General features: G+C 35.2%; 1 protein-coding gene across 1 annotated transcript in view; it reads right to left on the reverse strand.

Moving 5' to 3' along the window:
- Positions 1-234: 234 nt before the first annotated feature.
- Positions 235-21,655, reverse strand: part of LOC128998997 (membrane-associated tyrosine- and threonine-specific cdc2-inhibitory kinase) — a 28,282-nt gene continuing 6,861 nt past the window's right edge. Inside the window, exons 7-14 of the mRNA XM_054425354.1 lie at positions 18,571-18,686; positions 16,857-16,955; positions 14,996-15,155; positions 14,200-14,245; positions 7,732-7,929; positions 5,393-5,425; positions 2,894-2,976; positions 235-1,356 (exon numbers count right to left, since the gene is read on the reverse strand). Of these exons, the coding sequence (XP_054281329.1) occupies positions 2,913-2,976; positions 5,393-5,425; positions 7,732-7,929; positions 14,200-14,245; positions 14,996-15,155; positions 16,857-16,955; positions 18,571-18,686 (716 nt within the window). The 3' untranslated portion in view covers positions 235-1,356; positions 2,894-2,912. The remainder of the gene's footprint in view (positions 1,357-2,893; positions 2,977-5,392; positions 5,426-7,731; positions 7,930-14,199; positions 14,246-14,995; positions 15,156-16,856; positions 16,956-18,570; positions 18,687-21,655) is intronic.

Genomic DNA, 21,655 nt, shown 5'->3' on the forward strand with positions numbered 1-21,655 from the left:
ATACATTATCACAAACAGGTTGAAGTTATTTAAACACTTAAGCCTGGTTTACACGGGTAGAGTTTCTAGTCGAGTAACTCTACTCATGTTAACATTCAATAGCTCCTGCTAGTAGGTGGTAGAGTATCAGTATAGTTACTAGCATGTGGGAAAGTAGCTCTACTCCCCCCCCCCCCCCCCCCACTGACAAAATTGTCACTCTCCTGTACACTTGTGTAAACGTGATCCAGAAGAGTTTCTAGTAGAGTGACACTGTCTTGTGACTGGTTTTTCACACTCATTTTGGAAATGAAGACACAATCATAAACAATCATCAGTAGAGCTTGCTTGACATCGGTAGAATGGACAAGAAATTAGCTCTACGAGTAACTGTACACGTGTAAACCAGGCTTTAACAGTCATCTCTGTACAATAATTAGGAATAGAGAGACTCCCTAGCAACACTTAACATTAAAACTATATTTAGGAAAATGACAATACATGGACCCGTATATATTAGGATTGCTTTCTGAGCAGTGAGAGCCAGTTGCGATAAGGTGATCACATTTAATGATTTGTTTATGATATTTAATCAAATTCTATAGATCAAATAAAACTATTTTATTGATTGAAATTATGAGTTTATCGACGATGACAAGTTTACTTGCACTGTATAAAGTCTATGGAAACCATGTATTTCTAATAGCCTATTTAGATAAACATTGATTTGCCAACATGCTAATAAGTTAAAACCAGGTAATTTGATTTTAATTATTTGTTTTTAACAATAGTATTTGATTTTGTAACCATCGTGGCAAACTATATGTCATGATTCAATTGATGAATAATTGAAAATTTTTAGTGTGATTAAATTGAATGGACATTATACAATTGATATTTGTTTCTTCACAAACCTTCCCACTATTCATCAAAATAACATTGGTATGTTTGGCTTAAATATTTTCAGTAGATATTGTGTGATGATATGACAAAGTTTTCATTGGAGCCAATCCCACAGAGATTATGCTTTGATCCACTCAATAATAAATATATTGACAGTAAGTTAGTAAAAAATATCTTACTAGTGTGGAAAATAATACTATACATTTACATAGTAAAACAAATGAAAATGACTATAAACTAAGATAATAGAAAAAAATATTGTAAATCGTATAAGAAAACAAATAAAAATACTATCAAGTAAAATTATAGAAATACTTAACAATAATCCATAAGAAAACTTATGACTAAAGGACTATAATATAAGGTAACACAAGAAAAACACTATAAAATAATATAGGAAAAGTAGCTGGTTTCTGAGCTCTATGTAGATTTTCACAGAATGGGACCGGTAAAGTCAGCTGGAGTCCACAGAAGCTGCACAATAAAATGTTTTATAATAGTGAACAATATTTTAAACACTGTTGTGATTTTGTTCGTATGGGTTGTGTTTTACTTGCCCTTTACATTTGTTGCCGATAGTGTGGCAAAAAGAATCGTACGCAACTTATCCCAGAATTTGTTTACTGTTTATGGTAGCTTTCGCTTACTTGCATGTTGCCTCGCACGGGAACTATCATGCTTGTACTGTAAACATCTACTTCTCGGCCTTGTGGCGCAATATACTATTATTTACTGTGATAAATATTGATGTTTACATGTTTTAAATGATTTATTACTTTACCAGCTGAAGAATAATTTTGTATAGGCTACCTCAAATTTATAATAAAAGGTAATTTTTTAATGAGACTCTACTTTTGAAAAATTATACGGGCCATTTTATTTCATTGTTTTAGCAATGTGCTCTAAAAAATTTTCACATTCATAAATCTTGTGAAATTCTTTCCTCTAATTTCCAGATAAAATAAAGTAAATGGTAGTAAATATTTGGTATAGAAGAATATACAAATGATTTGAATCTAAAGGTAAAAATCTTTTTCATCTTAATCAATACTGTAAAATACTTTACCCATAACCGTATTTTAAACTAGCCTTTTCAATTCAATTTTTTGAACCAAAAAGATTCACTTTTCCAGATGTTTTACTTACTTTACAGCACTGGTGTGGTAAAGTAATAAACCGATGGGGTTCAAGAATTGAGAGAAAAAAAATAAAATTTTCAACTGTTAACACCAACCTATCAGCTAGATTGTTTAGCAACCAATTCAATTGTTGTTTTTGTCTTAGTCATAACATCCTAATTTAACTGCAGAGCAGTGACGGCAAAAGATTTCATTAATTTTAAATAATATGTGTGCAAAACTATATATATATTGATTATCCTTCACTGATAATAATAATAATTTAAGATATAACGGTACTTACACTTTGTTTGTTTTGATGTTGTAAATAAACGGTAATAACCATTGGCATTATTTTAGAGTTAATTATGTTAACTGTTATATTTTAAAGAGTGATTGCTACTCACTTGGTGCATTCTTGCTGTTAGGCCTACTTTAACAGGAAATTAACTGTATGAAACTTATTATAAAAAAAAAGTTGACGATGTCTATTGTAATACTTGTATTGCTTAATGACAAATAAAGATCTTGAATCTTGAATCTTGAAACTGTTTCAATACATTCTGAATTGCTAAAAAAATATATAATATTTGCCTACTTTTACTTGAAACTGTACTTAGTTCTTACTAAGTATCTGAAAATATGTATAATGTTTGTATTTATACTGCTAGCAGTATCCATTCCCTGAAAATTAGCATAAAGAGTATTGGTAATGAATATTTACACGCACATTTAAAAGCCTTGGCAAAGTAATGTTAGCAACTCACAAAAATTTTTAATGGCTTGTGCCATAAATTTATAGTAGTGACTTAAAGACTATTTTTAGACGATCGTTGAACAAACTACTATTCCTCTAATTTCCAGAAAAAATATGTAATAGAAAAAGAACATACCATTTATGTGGAGAAGTATTTACTCGTCCGAACTACTCTCAAAACTTAGGAGGAGGTTCCGTGGTTTCATCCTCTTTTGGCTCCTAAAACAAGCAAAACATGTTTTAATTAGTTGATCAATCAAATAACTTAAGTCAAGTTACAAAGTATCGCGTAGATTAAGAGCATCATTTAGATAATGAAACAAAGTTTGCCACTTTTATAAAAACGAGCCTAGGTACAATATTTATTTAACGATTGACCCTGGAATATTTTTTTATTTTTCTCTCATTTCATTAGGTTAAGTCTTTTAAAGTCTTTAATCATATATGTATTTCATCCATCACGATATTTGATATTTAAAAAAACTAAAAGCAAAAACAGCAAAATCTGTGTCCCCCCGCCTCTATAGTAATGTCAAAAGAAAAGATGCAAAACAGGTGGTGTATGCAATTTATAAACTCAATAATGTCAAGAATGAATAATATCAATGATGTCGTTAACTTCCACCCAAGCCGGACATCGTTTATTTAAGTTGGGCTCTCCACACCAGCTAAGCCACACATTAATAAGCTTAATATAATATGGATTGAACATATGCAGGAGTCAAACCCACGCATATAGAAAGACCTCAATGCTTCACTTGTCAATGCAACATCTTAGCCAACTTCCATGACTACCATGCCACTGTCGGCCGAACGTGACAAGTGCAGCCATAAACACACTAGCCCTTGCAGGTTAGATTCAACAAACTAATGCCCCGAGCTGTGGTTAGGATTATGTTTCAAAGTATAAACTATAAACTTTTAATTGTTAACTTTACTTACGTTAACTTCTTAAAGACCGAGTAATGATATTTCCATATACATGCCTGGGCTGTGTTTTTTAAAAGATTTTGGGATTATTAGATGTTTAGTAGAAAAACATATTATTATTTTATATACAATTTGAGTTATGGTATTTTGTAATTATTATTTTTTTAAAAATTATATAATCATATAATTTTTGGTCTTTTTTTTTGACCGGACCATGGTCGCATATACGCGACTGTGGCCCGGCGGCGGAACTAGGCCTACGTCGCGTATTCGCAACCGTGGACTTTAAGAGGTTAACAATTTATTGCAATGAACTTTACTTTTTCATAATTATTAATTTAACACAATTGAGGTATAATAATTAAATTACTTTTTATTAATTTTGATTTAAAAAGATTGTAGATCACTTTTAACCTTGAATTTGCCTGTCCAAATAGGCCTCGGTCCCATGGGTGAAACGTATTCAGCAAAGAGCTGAGCTACCGCACAAGAGTGATCTGTACTGATGAGATTTAGTAATGGGCACCAGGATCCGAACCCACGACATCACTGTTATAATTTTGAAATCTGTCCTGTTACCGACTGAGCCACTGACTCACTAACTAGGTTCTTTATACTAATTAGTGGTGAATTCAACCCAATACCCTTAATTCTTACAACATGAACATAGCCAATACCGACAATTATAAAGGACTAATGTAAAACGAACAGATTAACTAAAATAAAGTTGATCGAGGTTTATCTATTGAACATAGTTCTGAAGTAGGCCAACTGAGAAAGATTTCAAACAAGCCTAGTATGGGTTAATTTTAGGGATGGACGAGATTGGATTTTTAGTTCGAGACGAGACGAGACGAGATTTTTTATTTCTCATAAAATTTCGAGACGAGATCGAGACGAGATTTCTCTTCTCATACACAACGGGAAATGCACGTTCGAAATTTTTACCTGATTTTGTAACATTGTTAGATGACTGTTTAAATACTAAAATAATGATAATAGGCAAGAATATTTACAATCTTTCATTAAATAACATCAGCATAACATTTTTTTATTAATCACGCCTAACTTATTAAAAATGCCTACGATTAGGAAACATGGTGATATCAGTTAGGATAGAGTTCAACTTGTCCTAAAATAAAATAAATCATAAAATAAAAGCAATATTAATTTTTATAAAATAGTTACTTGTTTTGACTTTTTTTATAGTAATAAAACATTCCTCACACTGCTTACACTTAACAAAACTTCTCAAATGTTATTAAAGTAATATTATTAAAATAATGAAAGTAATATTTACATTAAAAGAATTAAAGTAATATTTACATTAAAAGAATTAATTAAATAAGAACGCCTTCGAAAAGGAAACGCAACTACAACACGCTCCTGTATTGCGGGTATTGCATTGACTTTCTGGAGGCGTTTTTAATTTTTTTTTTTTTTTTTTTTTTTTAATTCTCGTCTCGATAAAAATCTCGGAAAAAAAGTTATCTCGTCTCGGGTAACGAGATAGAAAATTTCCCGAAAATTTCCCGAAATTTCGAGACTTGACCATCCCTAGTTAATTTTGTGAACTCTACATGTAATTTTTTTTCATCTAGTACTAATCAGTTATACAAATAACATTATTGGCCTACAGCTTTTCCTTTAAACAAAACAAAGTTGGTTGTAGGTCAATTTTAAACTAAAAAGAGAATATACTTACTTGGTCTTCAGATACGATCTCTTTGCTTCCTCACTGAAAAATAGTTATAAAAAATGATTAGGATTGAGTGGAAAGGGCTTATTGCCTGAGAATTAAGGATACAAAGGATAGGATACGCAGGCTTACCTTTATAAATGTAGGCATCCCACTTCACTACAGTAAGACAGAAGAAAACACAAAATAAATACTGAATATTTTGAGGCCACTGGCCCCTTTCTCAACATTGAGAAACATTAGATACTTGAAGTCTTTCACTGGTAAAGGAAGCAATGTTGCCAACACACTATGAATTTACAAATGAATATTTACAAGTTAATTGAGTCATTGATTATTATTTACACTTAGCCTAAGCATGGTGTCTACTAAACCTGGTTTGAAAAATTCAAGGAGTTTTCCAGGAGAATTCAAGACAAATTCCTGAATTTTAAGAGCTACTATCGGAACCCGTTCAACTAATCGCAACCCGCTAATAATAATTTATTATTACTATTAATGATTATTTTAATTTAAAACAAAACTTTTACAAAGAAAAATATTTTATACAACATAATATAACAGTATAACTAGTAGGTAAGGCGACACCAGCTATCATCTCCCGCGATTGCGGCAATAACCGTGAGCATATCCTGCGGTTTCGGCAACACCGATAATCGTCTCCCGCGATCGCGGCAATACCCGTGAGCATATCCTGCGGTTTCGGCAACACCGATAATCGTCTCCCGCGATCGCGGTTATACCCGTGAGCATATCCTGCGGTTTCGGCGACAACGGTAATCGTCTCCCGCGACCGCGGCAATACCCGTGAGCATATCCTGCGGTTTCGGCAACACCGATAATCTTCTCCCGCGATCGCGGTTATACCCGTGAGCATATCCTGCGGTTTCGGCGACAACGGTAATCGTCTCCCGCGATCGCGGCAATACCCGTGAGCATATCCTGCGGTTTCGGCAACACCGATAATCGTCTCCCGCGATCGCGGTTATACCCGTGAGCATATCCTGCGGTTTCGGCAACACCGATAACCGTCTCCCGCGATCGCGGCAATACCCGTGAGCATATCCTGCGGTTTCGGCAACACCGATAATCTTCTCCCGCGATCGCGGCAATACCCGTGAGTATATCCTGCGGTTTCGGCAACACCGATAATCGTCTCCCGCGATCGCGGCAACACCCGTGAGCATATCCTGCGGTTTCGGCAACACCGATAATCGTCTCCCGAGATCGCGGCAATACTCGTGAGCATATACTGCGGTTTCGGCGACACCGATAATCGTCTCCCGCGATCGCGGCAATACCCGTGAGTATATCCTGCGGTTTCGGCAACACCGATAATCGTCTCCCGAGATCGCGGCAATACCCGTGAGCATATCCTGCGGTTTCGGCAACACCGATAATCGTCCCCCACGATCGCGGCAACACCCGTGAGCATATCCTGCGGTTTCGGCAACACCGATAATCGTCTCCCGCGATCGCGGCAACACCCGTGAGCATATCCTGCGGTTTCGGCAACACCGATAATCGTCTCCCGAGATCGCCGCAATACCCGTGAGCATATCCTGCGGTTTCGGCGACACCGATAATCGTCTCCCGCGATCGCGGCAATACCCGTGAGCATATCCTGCGGTTTCGGCAACACCGATAATCGTCTCCCGAGATCGCCGCAATACCCGTGAGCATATCCTGCGGTTTCGGCGACACCGATAATCGTCTCCCGCGATCGCGGCAATACCCGTGAGTATATCCTGCGGTTTCGGCAACACCGATAATCGTCTCCCGCGATCGCGGCAAAACCCGTGAGCATATCTTGCGGTTTCGGTGACACCGCAATCGTCTCCCGCGATTTCGGCAACAAAAGCGGTAGTGTTTGGTTAGCCGACGATTCCGATGACCGGGCTGTGGATTCCCGGAGGTTTGGGTGGATTCCTGGAGTTTTCCAGGACATTTCAAGGTAAGATAAAATTCCCGGAGTTCTCCCGGTTTTCCCGAATTTCCCGGAGAGTAGACACCATGCTAAGCCTGCTTTTTGATGTGGAAAGGGAAAAGAAAAATGTTATGCCTATCTGAGATTGTGGTTTGGGGGCTCCCTGGATTTTGTAAACCATTGATAAGAAAGTTCCCATCTCCTTAGTTGTGATGGGTTACCGGTGGGAGGGAAAGATCTTATTATTTTGGAATTAAAACAGCTGTTTTAAATCTGCAACTTCTCTCGAATAATTAAAAAAAAAAACGGTTATTCAAGTTTTTATGTTACAAATGTAGTATAGTATTTGATGATAAGGCCCTAATAAAAAAGATACATTATAAGTGTTAAACAACGAACCAAATAAATAGATAATAACCTTAAGCGCACAGGGCTTATTCCAAAAGCCAATAGTGATTTGGAGGGGCAGTAGGTGTCGCAGGATCGAACCAGTTGTCTAGATGATAGTCCAGGTTGGTCCAGCTCAGAGTGGGAGGTTGGTGAAAGGGTCAAGTTTGATGAAGATGGTGCATCAATGTTCGGTGTGGAATTGTTACCATCACCTTCGCTGGTAGACCTAGGTACAAAGTAGGAAATTACATTTAAAAACACATTTTTGACTACTTGCCAATGAAATTATATTATAGCAACTAAGGAACTGTGAGGATCTTTTATTTAAATTCCAATGATCAAGGACAGCTGGGCCCGGTTTCGAACCACCAAAAAGCTACTGACTTTCCTCAGGATCAAACCTTTTGACCATCAAAGCTCTATAATCATTCAGATACCGGTACCCAGTTCTATTATTGCATTAGACTTATTTTTTTACTACTTACAAATACAACAAGAAATCTCATTATAATTTTCAAATGAAACAATCAGCAGGTTGTAAGGGTTTTCACTTTAGGGCTGATTTTTTTCTCCTTAGTGGTGAGCAGTGTATGCTGAACCAAAGGGTTGGGTCCGTGTCCTAAGCTGGGGATTAATCACCGACCGGTCCTTGATCATTACCGCTTGGCTGAGTTCACATTAAAAGAGACTGGGTGAGCCCAATAACGACCAATTTTCTGTAATATTAAAATACAAAAAAAGGCAAAGCAATACTGAGGTGAATATAAAAATCCCTGTGATTTTGATAACAAATTTCATGCAAATTGGTTAACAGTGTTCAAAACGGTCAAATCCGTAAATGTGAATAAAATGTGTAAATGTAAATGTTTTTCATGAAATTGGTTATGAAATCAGGAGACACCAAAATAGGACTATCACAGGGTAATTTGTTTTATATGTAATAAAAAAAAAGTACTTGTTGCTATTTGGCATCTTAGCCTTCTGAAGTGTGAACTTAGTCAAGCATAAATAAAGGACTAGCCGCTGTATCAGTGCACAATACCTGGCTTAGGCCGCAGACCCAACCCTCTGGTTCAGCATAGGCTGTACATCACTATAGAAAAAATATCAGTCCTAAAGTGAAATCTTTTAGGACCTGCTGATTGTTATTTGAAAAATAAATCAGTTATTTTTCTTGTTCAATTTGTAAGCAGTCAAAAAATGCCTGATGCAATAATAGAACTACTGTCGGTGCAAAAATTATGTAGACTCGAGTTTACGATATCACACCTCCGGACGGCTTGTTCAATTTTGACGAGACCTATCAAATTAAAGGAAATATTGTCAAATTTTATATTCCAGCGATTTTTGACATTTAACATCACTTTATCTAATTTTTATAGCGAAAAAGTGGAAAAAATCGGGGTTTTTTCACCATTGTCGATGCAATCTCAACTTCAGACAATTATTACCAAAAAACTATTTACCGTATGAGCTTCAAATTTTAATGGTATATATAAGGGTTATTTATAAACATTTTTGTAAAGTTTCATAATTTTTACATAATTATTATTCATGTTCTTGTAAATTTTGTAAACCCTTGTTAACTTTGTCAACTTAGGTCGAAAATTCCCGTTCAAAGCACCGTTGTAACTATTAATTGTTCGTATGAACAAAAAATATAGTTTGTAAATAATAAAAATTAATAGTGTTCTATAATGGGTTTACATTTGTTAACCGTTTTTAGTCCAGCGCGCGGGGATTGATTTGTCTGAACTTGTCTGCGGAAGGCTCGCTTTCTCCCTGGCGAGGAATGCGGTGTTGCCAGTTTGGTCATAACTCATGCCACCCTTCTTGTAAATATGAGTAAGCATACGACACCACAACAAACTATTGTTATTTAGTTATTTAGTCATTCCAGTTTCGAACTGCGAGTTGTACACGTCCTTGAAAATGCCTCCACGTCGAAAGTTTTCTGAGTGCGAAATTCAAATGATCGTTAGTGCGATATGTTTTTTTTCGGTCAGAAAAGGAACGGAGTGGGGACAAGCGTTACCCGGTGTATGCTAATGTGGCAAATTGCTTAGGAATTGGTTTAAGTACTGTTAAACAAAACGCTTCGGAATATGAAGAAAATGTGTCAGAAAATACTCCACCATCAAAGAAGAAACGTGTTTCAGCAGGCGAGGCAGGACGCCCGAAAATTGAAATCGACCAGTTTACGCAGGGTCTCATCCGCAGGTACTTAATTATTTATAATTAATACTGTTTCTATGAAAAATTATGAAGCTGCTTGGTCTAATCAATAACACAATTTACCCAAACAAAGCTATGCGTGTGTATTAATTATTTATTTATTTTTCTTGCGGGACTTCTTCAATGATAGCCTTTACCAAATTATTTTTTTACAAAATTGTATGCTAAATGCAAGTAGGCAGGTTATTAGGAACATTATTACATGGAAAAATAGATTTCATTATAACTTATACAACACTCCGCTTTGAAAGCTTTTCAACATTGCCTACAAATAGAAAATGTTTGCAATAATTTAACTACAAAATGGGATTCGTCACTATAGTTAAAATATAAAGTAACTCTGTAATTATTATATTACAACCACCATTTCTAAACAATACTTATTTATTTCGCAGGTATATGCACGAGTTTTATATTAACAAGCTTTATCCAACAATTGCAAAACTCCACCAAAAGATTGAAGAAAGTTTGCCTGATTTTCCCACTATGTCAAAATCAACATTACGTAATATTGTTAAGAACATTGGATTTAGATTTAAAAAATTAAACAAGAAACCTGTATTGATGGAATCCACAACTGTAGCTGCAACACGACATGCATATTTGAGAAAAGTTCGTAAACTTCAAAGTGAAGGGTATTCGATTTTTTATACTGACGAAGCGGTCAGAACCACACAGTTCGATATGCCTGGCAAGAAAATGTTATGAATGCGCTGAATCAAAATTACACCAATTATGATGAATACCGTAGGACTCTTCAAGAAGTAGGTGGGTGGAGAGGAGGATTCAAAACTCCTTCTGGTGCGGGGAAGAGAGTGATTATTCTTCATATAGGAAATGAAGATGGATTTTTAAATGGGGGCGAGCTTTGTTTTGTTGGGAAGAAGGGGACTTCAGACTACCACAATGAAATGAATTCAGAGCACTATCAGGAATGGTTTAAGCGAATTTTGGAAATAATCCCTGAAAAGTCGGCAATAGTTATTGATCAGGCTCCATATCATGCCATGGTCGACCCAAAAACAAAAAATCCTACTATGAAGTGGTTAAAGAAGGACATTATAGAGTGGATGAAGCGAAATAATACAGGATTACCAACTGATGCTTCAAGTTTTGAGGAATTAACGAAACAAGTACTACTACATCATGCGAGACCTTTCTTCCAGGTACCACAGAAAATATTGGAGCAACTAGTCACAAGTAAACGTCCTGATGTGAAACTAATCTGGTTACCAGTAGCTCATTGCGAGTTAAACGCCATTGAACTCATATGGGCGTATGTGAAAAACAACATTGCCAAAATCAATAGGAGAAATGCTGATGAAAAAGGAAATAGCATCGAGGTCACAAGGGATTTATGTAAAGAAGTTTTAAGTACAGTATCCTGGGGTTTGTGGAAGAAATGCATAGATCATGCGAAAAAAATTGAAGATGGTTTTTGGGAAAAAGATCACCTCTTTGACGAGTTACCAATTGTAGAACCAGTGATTGCTAATCTGCAGGATGACTCATCTGACAGTGATTCAGAATTGAATATTGATGACGGAATATCTGATGTGGAGGATTAACAACTAAGGGAAAAACATAAATCTGTATATATTTATATAAAATAGTAAAACACCAAAAAAATTAAAAAGCTAAAAAGTAAAAAAAAAAACATTTTTAAAGCTGCCATTGGAGGTCCAAAGCCCTCATGAGAAAAGCTGATGGGAAATGTTTGAATATTTTTGAGCGAGGATCTGTGTTTAAATGCACAAACTGGCAACACCGCATTCCTCGCCACGGAGAAAGCGAGCCTTCCGCAGACAAGTTCAGACAAATCAATCCCCGCGCGCGGGACTAAAAACGGTTAACAAATGTAAACCCATTATAGAACACTATTAATTTTTATTATTTACAAACTATATTTTTTGTTCATACGAACAATTAATAGTTACAACGGTGCTTTGAACGGGAATTTTCGACCTAAGTTGACAAAGTTAACAAGGGTTTACAAAATTTACAAGAACATGAATAATAATTATGTAAAAATTATGAAACTTTACAAAAATGTTTATAAATAACCCTTATATATACCATTAAAATTTGAAGCTCATACGGTAAATAGTTTTTTGGTAATAATTGTCTGAAGTTGAGATTGCATCGACAATGGTGAAAAAACCCCGATTTTTTCCACTTTTTCTCTATAAAAATTAGATAAAGTGATGTTAAATGTCAAAAATCGCTGGAATATAAAATTTGACAATATTTGCTTTAATTTGATAGGTCTCTTGTCAAAATTGAACAAGCCGTTCCGGAGGTGTGATATCGTAAACTCGAGTCTACATAATTTTTGCACCGACAGTAGGTATCAATTCAAATCTGACAGTCAAATGATCACCGATTTGATCCAGAGGAAAGTCAATATCTTTTTGGTGGTTCGAAACAGGGCCCAGCTGTCATTGATTATTGGGGGTTTAAAAAAGATCCTGATCTGAGAAACAGCTGATCTTAATGTCTAACATAGCTACATAGTCATCTCAATCCATTCTGTACTCACCCTTAATATCACAAGTAGCAATGGAAATAATTAATGAGCTATTAAACTATTGTTAACTAATTTATTTATCAAAATACCCCCGCCGCAGCAAACCTGACGCCTAAGCGAATTTCCATTTGGCTGAATTGATTTTCAATTGATCTATTTAAATAACATTAGGTTTAACGAGTACCTAGGTTTGCTGCTACAAGGAAACTAATAAAGTGTGTGTTTTAAGTAAAACAATTATTGCTTAGTATAAAATGAATATATTTGCCAAGTTTGATCAAAAGATATCCATAAACAAGCAAACTACAACATTTTACAATATTCTCCATAAGAATAACATGGGAATTTTAAATTTACCATTTTTTTAGTTTTCTCCGTAACCAATAACCGTACAAAAACACTTTGATATACTGAATTGTTTGTTTTTTTAATCTCTTTAAGAAGGTTTAGAGAAAAATTGGGAAATTTTGTGTTTTGAGGGTCAAAAGTGAGAAAAACCAATTTTTACCCCATAAAACCCCCCATAAAACCCTGTTCCCATGGTCCGATCATGCTGGATCGCGAACTCATTCAAGTTTATCCCGCCTTACACCTTCAAACCAAATTTCATCAAAATTGGATAAAAATTACTCAAGTTATCGTGTTCACGGACACATATATATATATATATATATATATATATATATATATATATATACATATATAAAAATTTGAACGAGTGGTGTTTTTGGCCTCTGGGGACATCAAAATGAAAAAGTAAATCGGTCCCGGGCCTAAGTCTTACCATGAGACCTACGGTAATAGCTACTTCCCTATAGGGAAATTCGCTAAAACCACACCACTAGCATTACAAACTATTGTTACTTTTTCAGCACTAGCAAACAGCTGTGACTGTTTAACTTACAATTTAAGTTTTGCTTGGTAATAAAGAAAATTAATGTATAGGGAATGTACAGTCGAACCTCTATGGAACGAAGTTCAAGGTGTAGGGGAAACACTTTTAATAAGGAGGTTTGTTTTATCAAGGTACTGCCGTTATTCGTCTTACAGAAATTTCTCCTCGCTGCCAAACAATAAATGAGGAATGAAGGGGATGGGCGTGGGTTTCATGTTGAGAAAAGCTTCTGTTTGTTTTGTTTGTATGTACTATGGAGGTTAAGATCATGAGAAATTCATTTTATAGAGGTCGCATTCGTCTTGTAGAGGTTTTGGGCTAAGAATATTCGTTGTTAATCAGTCCTAACCCATGTCACAAACAATTCATTTTCTGGAGGTTTTTAAGTTAATTACTATGTTGTATAGAGGTGTTTGTAGCATTGACCTTTATGAAAGTTTCAAGGGGATTTAAAAAGATCGTCTTATCAACGAATTTGTTTTACCAAGGTTTGTATGTGGAATTTTGATAAACTTGAATAAATTGGCTAAGGTAAATATTGGAATTGTACACGCAAAACAAAATGTGTTCTAATAATGACTAAGATTAGCTAAGACTAAAAATGGTTTTACTGGTGAAAAAGGAATAGGAAACCTGATATGGATTGTCTGAAAATAATGTGTTCTATACTACATTTCACATTTTGGTGAATTAGTCAAATTTGGCGATATATTTTCAAAGGAGTGGCAAGACATTTTTGCTGTTATTCTATCTTTGACATGATATTGTTGTTTATAAAAAAATATTTATGATTAATAAATAAAGATAGCCTAGTTATAAACATAAGATAAAACACTCACATAGACACGTTTGTGCTAGAAATCCTCTCTTGGTCTGGAGTGGATTCTGAAAAAATACAAGTGCTTTTGAGCTATTTTAAAATTCACAATTATCACTAGGATTTTAACCGTCCCAACATTATCATTTGGTGCACTAGTCACCATTATACAGGGTGACAATTAAGTCTAAGGACGACTTTATAACTGTAAAACAAAAAGAGATATAAAAAAAAAAATTGGCATATTATCATTACTGGTAATAGTAAGATCGGTTGTCACTATTTGTGTAACATGGTGTTCCTGAACAACTATTTGTGTGATTAATTTTCCTGAACAACTATATGTGTAATGTAGTGTTCCTGATCAACTATTTGTGTAACGTAGTTATCCTGAACAACTATTTGTGTAATTGATTTTATTGAACCAACTATATGTGTAACATAGTGTTCCTGGACAACTATTTGTGTAATTAATTTTCCTGAACAACAATATGTGTAATGTAGTGTTCCTGAACAACTATTTGTGAGGAGTCCGTGGTAGAGCTAGATGGGAGAAGCCCTGAACTAAACAGTGAACGACCCCGGCTGAAAGTTGAAGGAATGGGTGATTTTTTGTGAGTGGCACCCCAAAACTGTCAAAGCTTTTTAGACCTTTTTTCAATATCAGACTACTTGTTTTTCAAAATGGTTTTTTATAATTTAATTCAAATGTCTAGTTTGATAATGTTGACTATTTCCCTTTAGACCTGAAGAGAGATAAATTTGAGGTGTTGTAACTTTTACTAAGGCAAGTCAGGACATTCCTCAAATGTTCTTACCTGACAAATCTTGGTAGCCATAACTTGTGCGGCCCCGTTTCCGCTTGACTCTAAGTGGTCGTCTGCATGCCCATCGATCAGCAATGGTGACAGTTGAATCAGGACTGTCAGAGCTGGAATTGATTTCTACCACATCGACTTTATTTGACTCGGTCTGCACCTTTAAATGAGTACAAATATTATATTAACTGATGTAGCGACCTCACAAAAGTGATGTTTCTTTATCAATTAGTCATGAGAGTAATGAAAGCTTTTGATATCCCAACATAATTTTTTGTCCAAAGGTTTTATCTGAGAATATGAGTTGGCAGAAGTGTGTACAAACATGTATAAATCCAACATTAAAAAGACAGCAAGCGTTTGAATTATTTTCAAACTATAGAAAACACTGATTGTTACCAATTTTGCAACAAGTATATTTTAAAGAAGGTTTAGAGGACAATTAACTTGAGCTCTGATATGAATACTGTAGTACAGACTAATAGATATGATATTTAACAAAAACTAAGAATAATTTACTAAGTTACTGTTTTTTAAGACCTCAAGGATTATTCATTTTATTGAGTAAAGAAACTTGCTAAATGTAAAAAAATTACATAGCTAAGGGTACACTAAAGTCTTACTTAATTTTAACCACAGTTCGGGTTATGAAATTGTTCATTAGGATTAACTAAGAATGTATTGTTTGTAGTTGGAAATGGCCATTCTCCTACAAGCATTCCTAGGAGCCCTAGGTAGGTTTTATATGACAATAACAATATTATAGAGCCCGGATCACGAGAATTGGGTCTACTGTACTGTGTTGAGGGTGTACAATGCTGTTGGCAAGTGGTTTTGGTCTGGATTGTACCTCTATTCTTCTCATTATACCAAAAGCTGATTACTGAATTCTTATGTTCTCAAAATATATTACTACGGTGTGTAATCGACAGTGTTCAGTATGAAACATGCAGCTTTCCAATTGCTTTTACAGGGTAAAACCAAAACCAAAGTTTTGCACTGATGAATGTAGCTAATTGAGTTCTTAAAACATAAGCGGGTATGATTCCTGTGCAAGTGCAAACCATATTGAGCTTACTAATGGGTGGCTTAGCTAGTGGGAGGGCCCACCTTAACACTTTTACTGAAACCCCAGTCTGACAGTTCCACGGGAATTTTTACAAACGCATGTTGGCAACACTGTTTTCCCCCCAAATACCTTCCACCCTTTTCCTCCCCTACCTGTTGATATATTGTTTTTCATTTTGCGTGGGTGTCGTGACCTTGACAGGTTGTCTGTTCATAACATGCCCATCTCACGAGCGTTAGTGTATTTTAACGGGGTCTTACAGGCCCAAGGTTTCGGTTTGTGTGTTAAATAAATGGTGTCAGGTTTCAGTGGGAGTTGAAGGCATTGAGTTAATACTGGGAAAAGTCTTGAAAACCAAATTAAAACCCTTCCTTCTTAAAAGTGTTTGTACTACTCTTTGGAAGAGTTTTAAATGATTAAAATAACAATAAATTGACAACCACAGCACATCAGTGCTTCCAGTGGGAGACGTTCAAGTAACATGTAACAAGTTCCACACAATATCAGTTTTGCTTCTTTTTACACTAGTATAAGAGGGGATGCTGAAATTGTTTTTTTATTCTTATTTTGGTTAAATATGGACATATGGAGTTGAAATACATATGTCATAAGATACATTAACATACCAACCATAACCTAAAAAAGGACATTAACAAATAAATCATAAAAATTCCCACATCAAAGGGAAAAAAGGTATTTCAAAACCCGTAGAAGCATTGTTTTGAACTAAAATACAGTATATTTCCCCACAACATGTGTTTTGGATAAGGGAGAAATAAATGGTAGACTTACTCTGTGAATGAGATCAACTGTTTGAGTCCCAGGCCAGCAGATTACGCTTGCGTTTGATTCAGCGTCAGACAAGACCGGACCGGACAATGTCTCTGCTCTCTATAAGAACAATAAAACATTTATCATAACAAAATCAATGTATAATAACATTAGTGTCCAATTATATCTGTACCGTACTATCTGCACTGTATCCAACATGGTGAAATATTTACTGTCAGAACCCTACAATTAAGTGAATTGTTTATATAGTCATCAGAGTTATGCTATGTTTTTATAAACCAAAACCATTTTCAAACCATATGTATGTACAATTATAATTCTATTATTAGAAATACTGTTAGTATCTGAACATTTCTTTCTCACCTAGATAGTAACGCTGACTTTTTATCAATCCTACCACATCATCGAGAAAGTCAAAATAAAATTTAAAGCTGTAATAGTTAACACGTGATATTTAATTGATATATCATTGGAATAGTTTGGTTACTTATAGCCTAACTTAAGGTACGTTTTGCTTGGAGCGACAGTCGCGGGACACTGATCTTAGGGGTTTTGCATAGTCCTGTTTTGCTTGGAGCTACTGTCGCTTGGTACTGCTCCAAGACCAGTCAGGAGCGACAGTCGCTTAGCGACAGTTACATTTCTGATTGTTTTTATAGTGTATAACATTTTGACAAGTTCAACGACCTTTTATTTGCGCCATATGGCGTCGTCGGCTACCCGGACAACGCCTGGGATTAAGTTAAATTTTAGTGGTGAGGAAAACGACAGTTTATTAAAAGTAGTGGCAAAACACCCTGCGCTTTATGATTTAAAACATATCTCCTACAAAGAATAAAGGACAACGTCTGGTTGGCAATAGCTGGTTAAGTCGGAAGATCAGGTTAGTTTAATATTATGTTATATTACAAGTTATTTTAATATAGGTATTTTTTTCATCTACAATACAATCAACAAAATATAATTTTCACTCTGTGAGGAGGTTGTTTATAACACTGATTTCCAATTCAAGTTATGCTTGTGTAATACAATTTATGGAGAAATTGAGTAATTTTATTACATTTTGGCTTGTGACATGGCAGTTTTGGAATGTTTCTCATAACAAATAACTAGGCCTATAAAGAATACTTTATTGTTAAATTTTACCTGTTTTACTAAGTGAATTTATCAAATTTATTTAGTGACTTTATACTTAGTGTGCACTTTTGAGGTTAGGTGCACTGACGGTACCACGTCTCGTGACGCCAGGAAGATGTTGTCGCTACAAGCAAAACAGTCTACCACCCCGCGACTGCCAGCGACTGTCGCTCCAAGCAAAACGTACCTTTATGGAGTAGATTTGGGATTTTTTAACAGTTTTGGTATAAATATTTCGGCCGAATGTGACCCAAATATCTATACCATAAATGTGGAAAAATATGTAATTTTGTTGAGAGGGGTTATGATCCCCTCAACTATGCTGATGTTGATGGATTTTTTTGTCTATATTAGCCAACAAGGCTGTTGGTTAAGTAAAGAATCAATTACAATTTTTTTTTTTTTTTTTAAAGAAAAGCAGAGATTCAGTTGTTTGACATGTTAAGGCATATATTTAAAATATACCGGTATCATCTTTACTTGTATGTATTTTTTCTTGATGAAAACTTTGGATAAATTTATTTTGTTAAAATAAATGTAAAAAAAACATACCTTATAAAAACAAAATGTACTGTACCTTTTCAGCCATTTGTTTTATTTCAGGGAGATCCAACAAAACTGCCGCAGATGGTCTTTGGCGATGGTCTTTGGTTATCATCTTAATCATGATGTTGATGAAAACAACAGAAAGCTCTGAAACAAATCAACATTTACTTAATTCCATGAAACAATCAAAATCCAAGCCAAAATATTATAATTTATTGAAATGTTTAGTCTGCAAGTTTATCAGTAAAGCTCTGTACTAGATATGTTTGTAGATCATTGGTAGATGTAGTGTTCCTAAAATTGTTGGAAAACTGTAAGTATCAACATTTTCTGTTTCTGCTGGGTAACCTAACTTAATAAAAAAACTTAATGTTTAAACATTCAATCAAATACACATTTAATGATGGAAAAAAATCAATTCCTTAAATAAAAACTATTTAATAAATCATTTTTTTCTACAGGAATGGCAATTATTTATCATGTTTCAATATGGGGATGGTTTGAACCTGGGTTTTGTTACAATCTAACATTGACCCTTTGTTGGAAAGCATAATTAATTGGAAGCCCAAAGAGAAAAGGCATTTGAATCTAAAAATCAATACAGCTTGGGATTGAACCAACAACCCTCAAAGATTTGATGGCAGGCATTATATCCACTCGGCAATAGACAATTATCACCTGTGACAACAATTCCAACTGTTCTCTGTGCGACAGTTTACTGTGTGTTTTCCTAGCTGACGAATGCAGCTGCCAGATTGTGAATGTCGTGTACATGTTCTAGAACCTTCATTTTTGGCAAGGGCATTTTTCTAGAACTGCAATATTCGAATGCAGAGTTGGTTAAAGCGTCAGTTTTTAATTGTATAGTTTCCACAGTTTGCCTCTTTTTAAAACGTACTTCTTGTTTCTTGAAATCTGCATTGACTCGAGGTCCCAGCACGTCAACCAAAGCTAGGCGTACTGCACAATTTTATGACCCACAACTAGTTATAGTTTGACTGTTCATATTTAGAAAAAAAATTAGTTTGATACATTGACAAGAAACCATGAGGAACGGGATGGGGTGTTAATCCAAATTGTTATGCATTTTTCCATTCTCACCTACAAATGGTGTTCTCTTAGGGGTAACTCTGTAGGATCTAAACCCGTTTTTAAATAGCAAAGGTGCATTAGATTAACAAAGCCCAGGGACGATTGCAGAGCAGATTTTAAGGCCTTGAATATCCTAAACCCTTCCATCTTTATACATTTTAAATTGCTTATTACAGTAAAGTCCCGCAAACTCGGCACTCGATAACCTGGCAGTCTGGATAACTCGGCCATCACCTGGCTCAGAAAATTAGTAATTTTTCTAGTCCGAATTAATCATGGACTCAAGCCAGCTTAAGTAAAATTATTCGCAACTGGTACTAAGGATTTGTTGTACCATATCTGATGACTTAATACTGACTTGTAATATAAATATAAATGAAAAATCCGGTTAAAAAGCTTAAAAACTGTATTTTTCTTATTTTTAACCCTTGTTCCTGATAACCCGGCATTTCACAAACTCGGCACCCTTCCAGTCCACATTACGCCGAGTTTGTAGGACTCTACTGTATATGGAAAATAGAATATAGATCAGTATAGTATCCGATCCGACATACATACTCATTACACAAGAAATAGCTATCATCTCATCTTACCACTTACAAGACTTACATTTACGCACAATAGCTACAAATATCTTAGTATACAATTTTTTAATAAACTACCCCCTTCCGCAGTAACAATTCCTATAACAAAAATTCAAAACTATCCTTGATTCATGGTTAAAATTAAAATGTTTTTACTCTGTAGATAAAAGATCCTTGGAGGTTTTAGATACCAGTATGTTTTTAAATAATTTAAGATAAAGATTCCTGTAATGTATACCATGCCTATGTTAAATATTTGTTTGTTTTGATTTAACAATAAGATGCCATTTTATATGATACCTACTGTTATATTACCTACTATATTATTTTTGACAATGTCAATTGCCTTTGCAGCTGAAAGACAATAAAGATTTTGATTTTTTGGTAAATGACAAGAAAAAATGTTTGATCAAAATTAATTGACTTAGTTTCAAATTAAACTTATTTCAGTTTTTCCTTCAGCACTTAACGTAACTGAAATAAAATCATTAAATCAAATATAATTGTTAACACAAAGTCACTGTCACAAATTAGAACCGTTAGAATTCACTACTGCATGATAAACTATAAAAAATTATCCAGAAGCACGTCTATGTTGCTGCGAGATACAGTCTCTGCCGAATTAGAAAAAGCCTGTGCCTGACTCTTCTGTATTGAGTTGGTACTGAAAAAGGGGTAGCGGAATTCTATCGACGGAAATTTACCCCATGAAAAAACGCCTACATCATTTTGACGGGCAATACACACGGTCGAGGAACAGCCTGCGACTGGAAATTTACCCCCAATAACTTATATTATTAAATAATCAACATGTAATTATTTGCTTATAAAGTGATCTGCCATACCACGGAATTTTACCCCTGGAATCCTATCCCACGAAATCTACCCCCCGTGGTCGGATACGCTACGTCTGGATCAAGATTCATTGTTGTAGTTGATTTTATTAATTGGTTTATGGAAATAAACGGCTCTTCGGTCAATCATTACCTTCTAATATCCAGTATTGGGTTAGGTTAGGTTACCAATTAATAAAATAAACTACAATAATAAATCTTGGCCGATACGTAGCGTAGCCGACCACGGGGGTAGATTTCTGGGGGTAGAAACCCAGGGTCAGATATTTCTGATTTGACCACTGGGGGTAGATTTCCGTGGGTAGATATCCGGGGGTAAAATTCTGCTGTCAGTTTTATTGGAATTTTGATTAATTACAACTGTTAAGCAAACCGTGAAATGTGACTTGATCGAAATAAATGATAATTTAATTTATCCGTCCTAAAAGTTTGCGGGCAGAAATCTAACCCCAGACCTGTGACGTCAAAATTATAGGCATTTTTTCATGGGAGTAAATTTCCGGGGGTAGAATTCCGGCGACCCCTGAAAAACACAGCTGTATTCGGCAACTTAGAAAACCTGCATTTAGTCGAACAATACTGTCAG

Source organism: Macrosteles quadrilineatus, unplaced genomic scaffold (genome assembly GCF_028750875.1).
Source record: "Macrosteles quadrilineatus isolate MER2022 unplaced genomic scaffold, UCM_ALF_1.0 Scaffold_7__1_contigs__length_78375512, whole genome shotgun sequence".
In the NCBI taxonomy this organism is placed as follows: Eukaryota; Metazoa; Arthropoda; class Insecta; order Hemiptera; family Cicadellidae; genus Macrosteles; species Macrosteles quadrilineatus.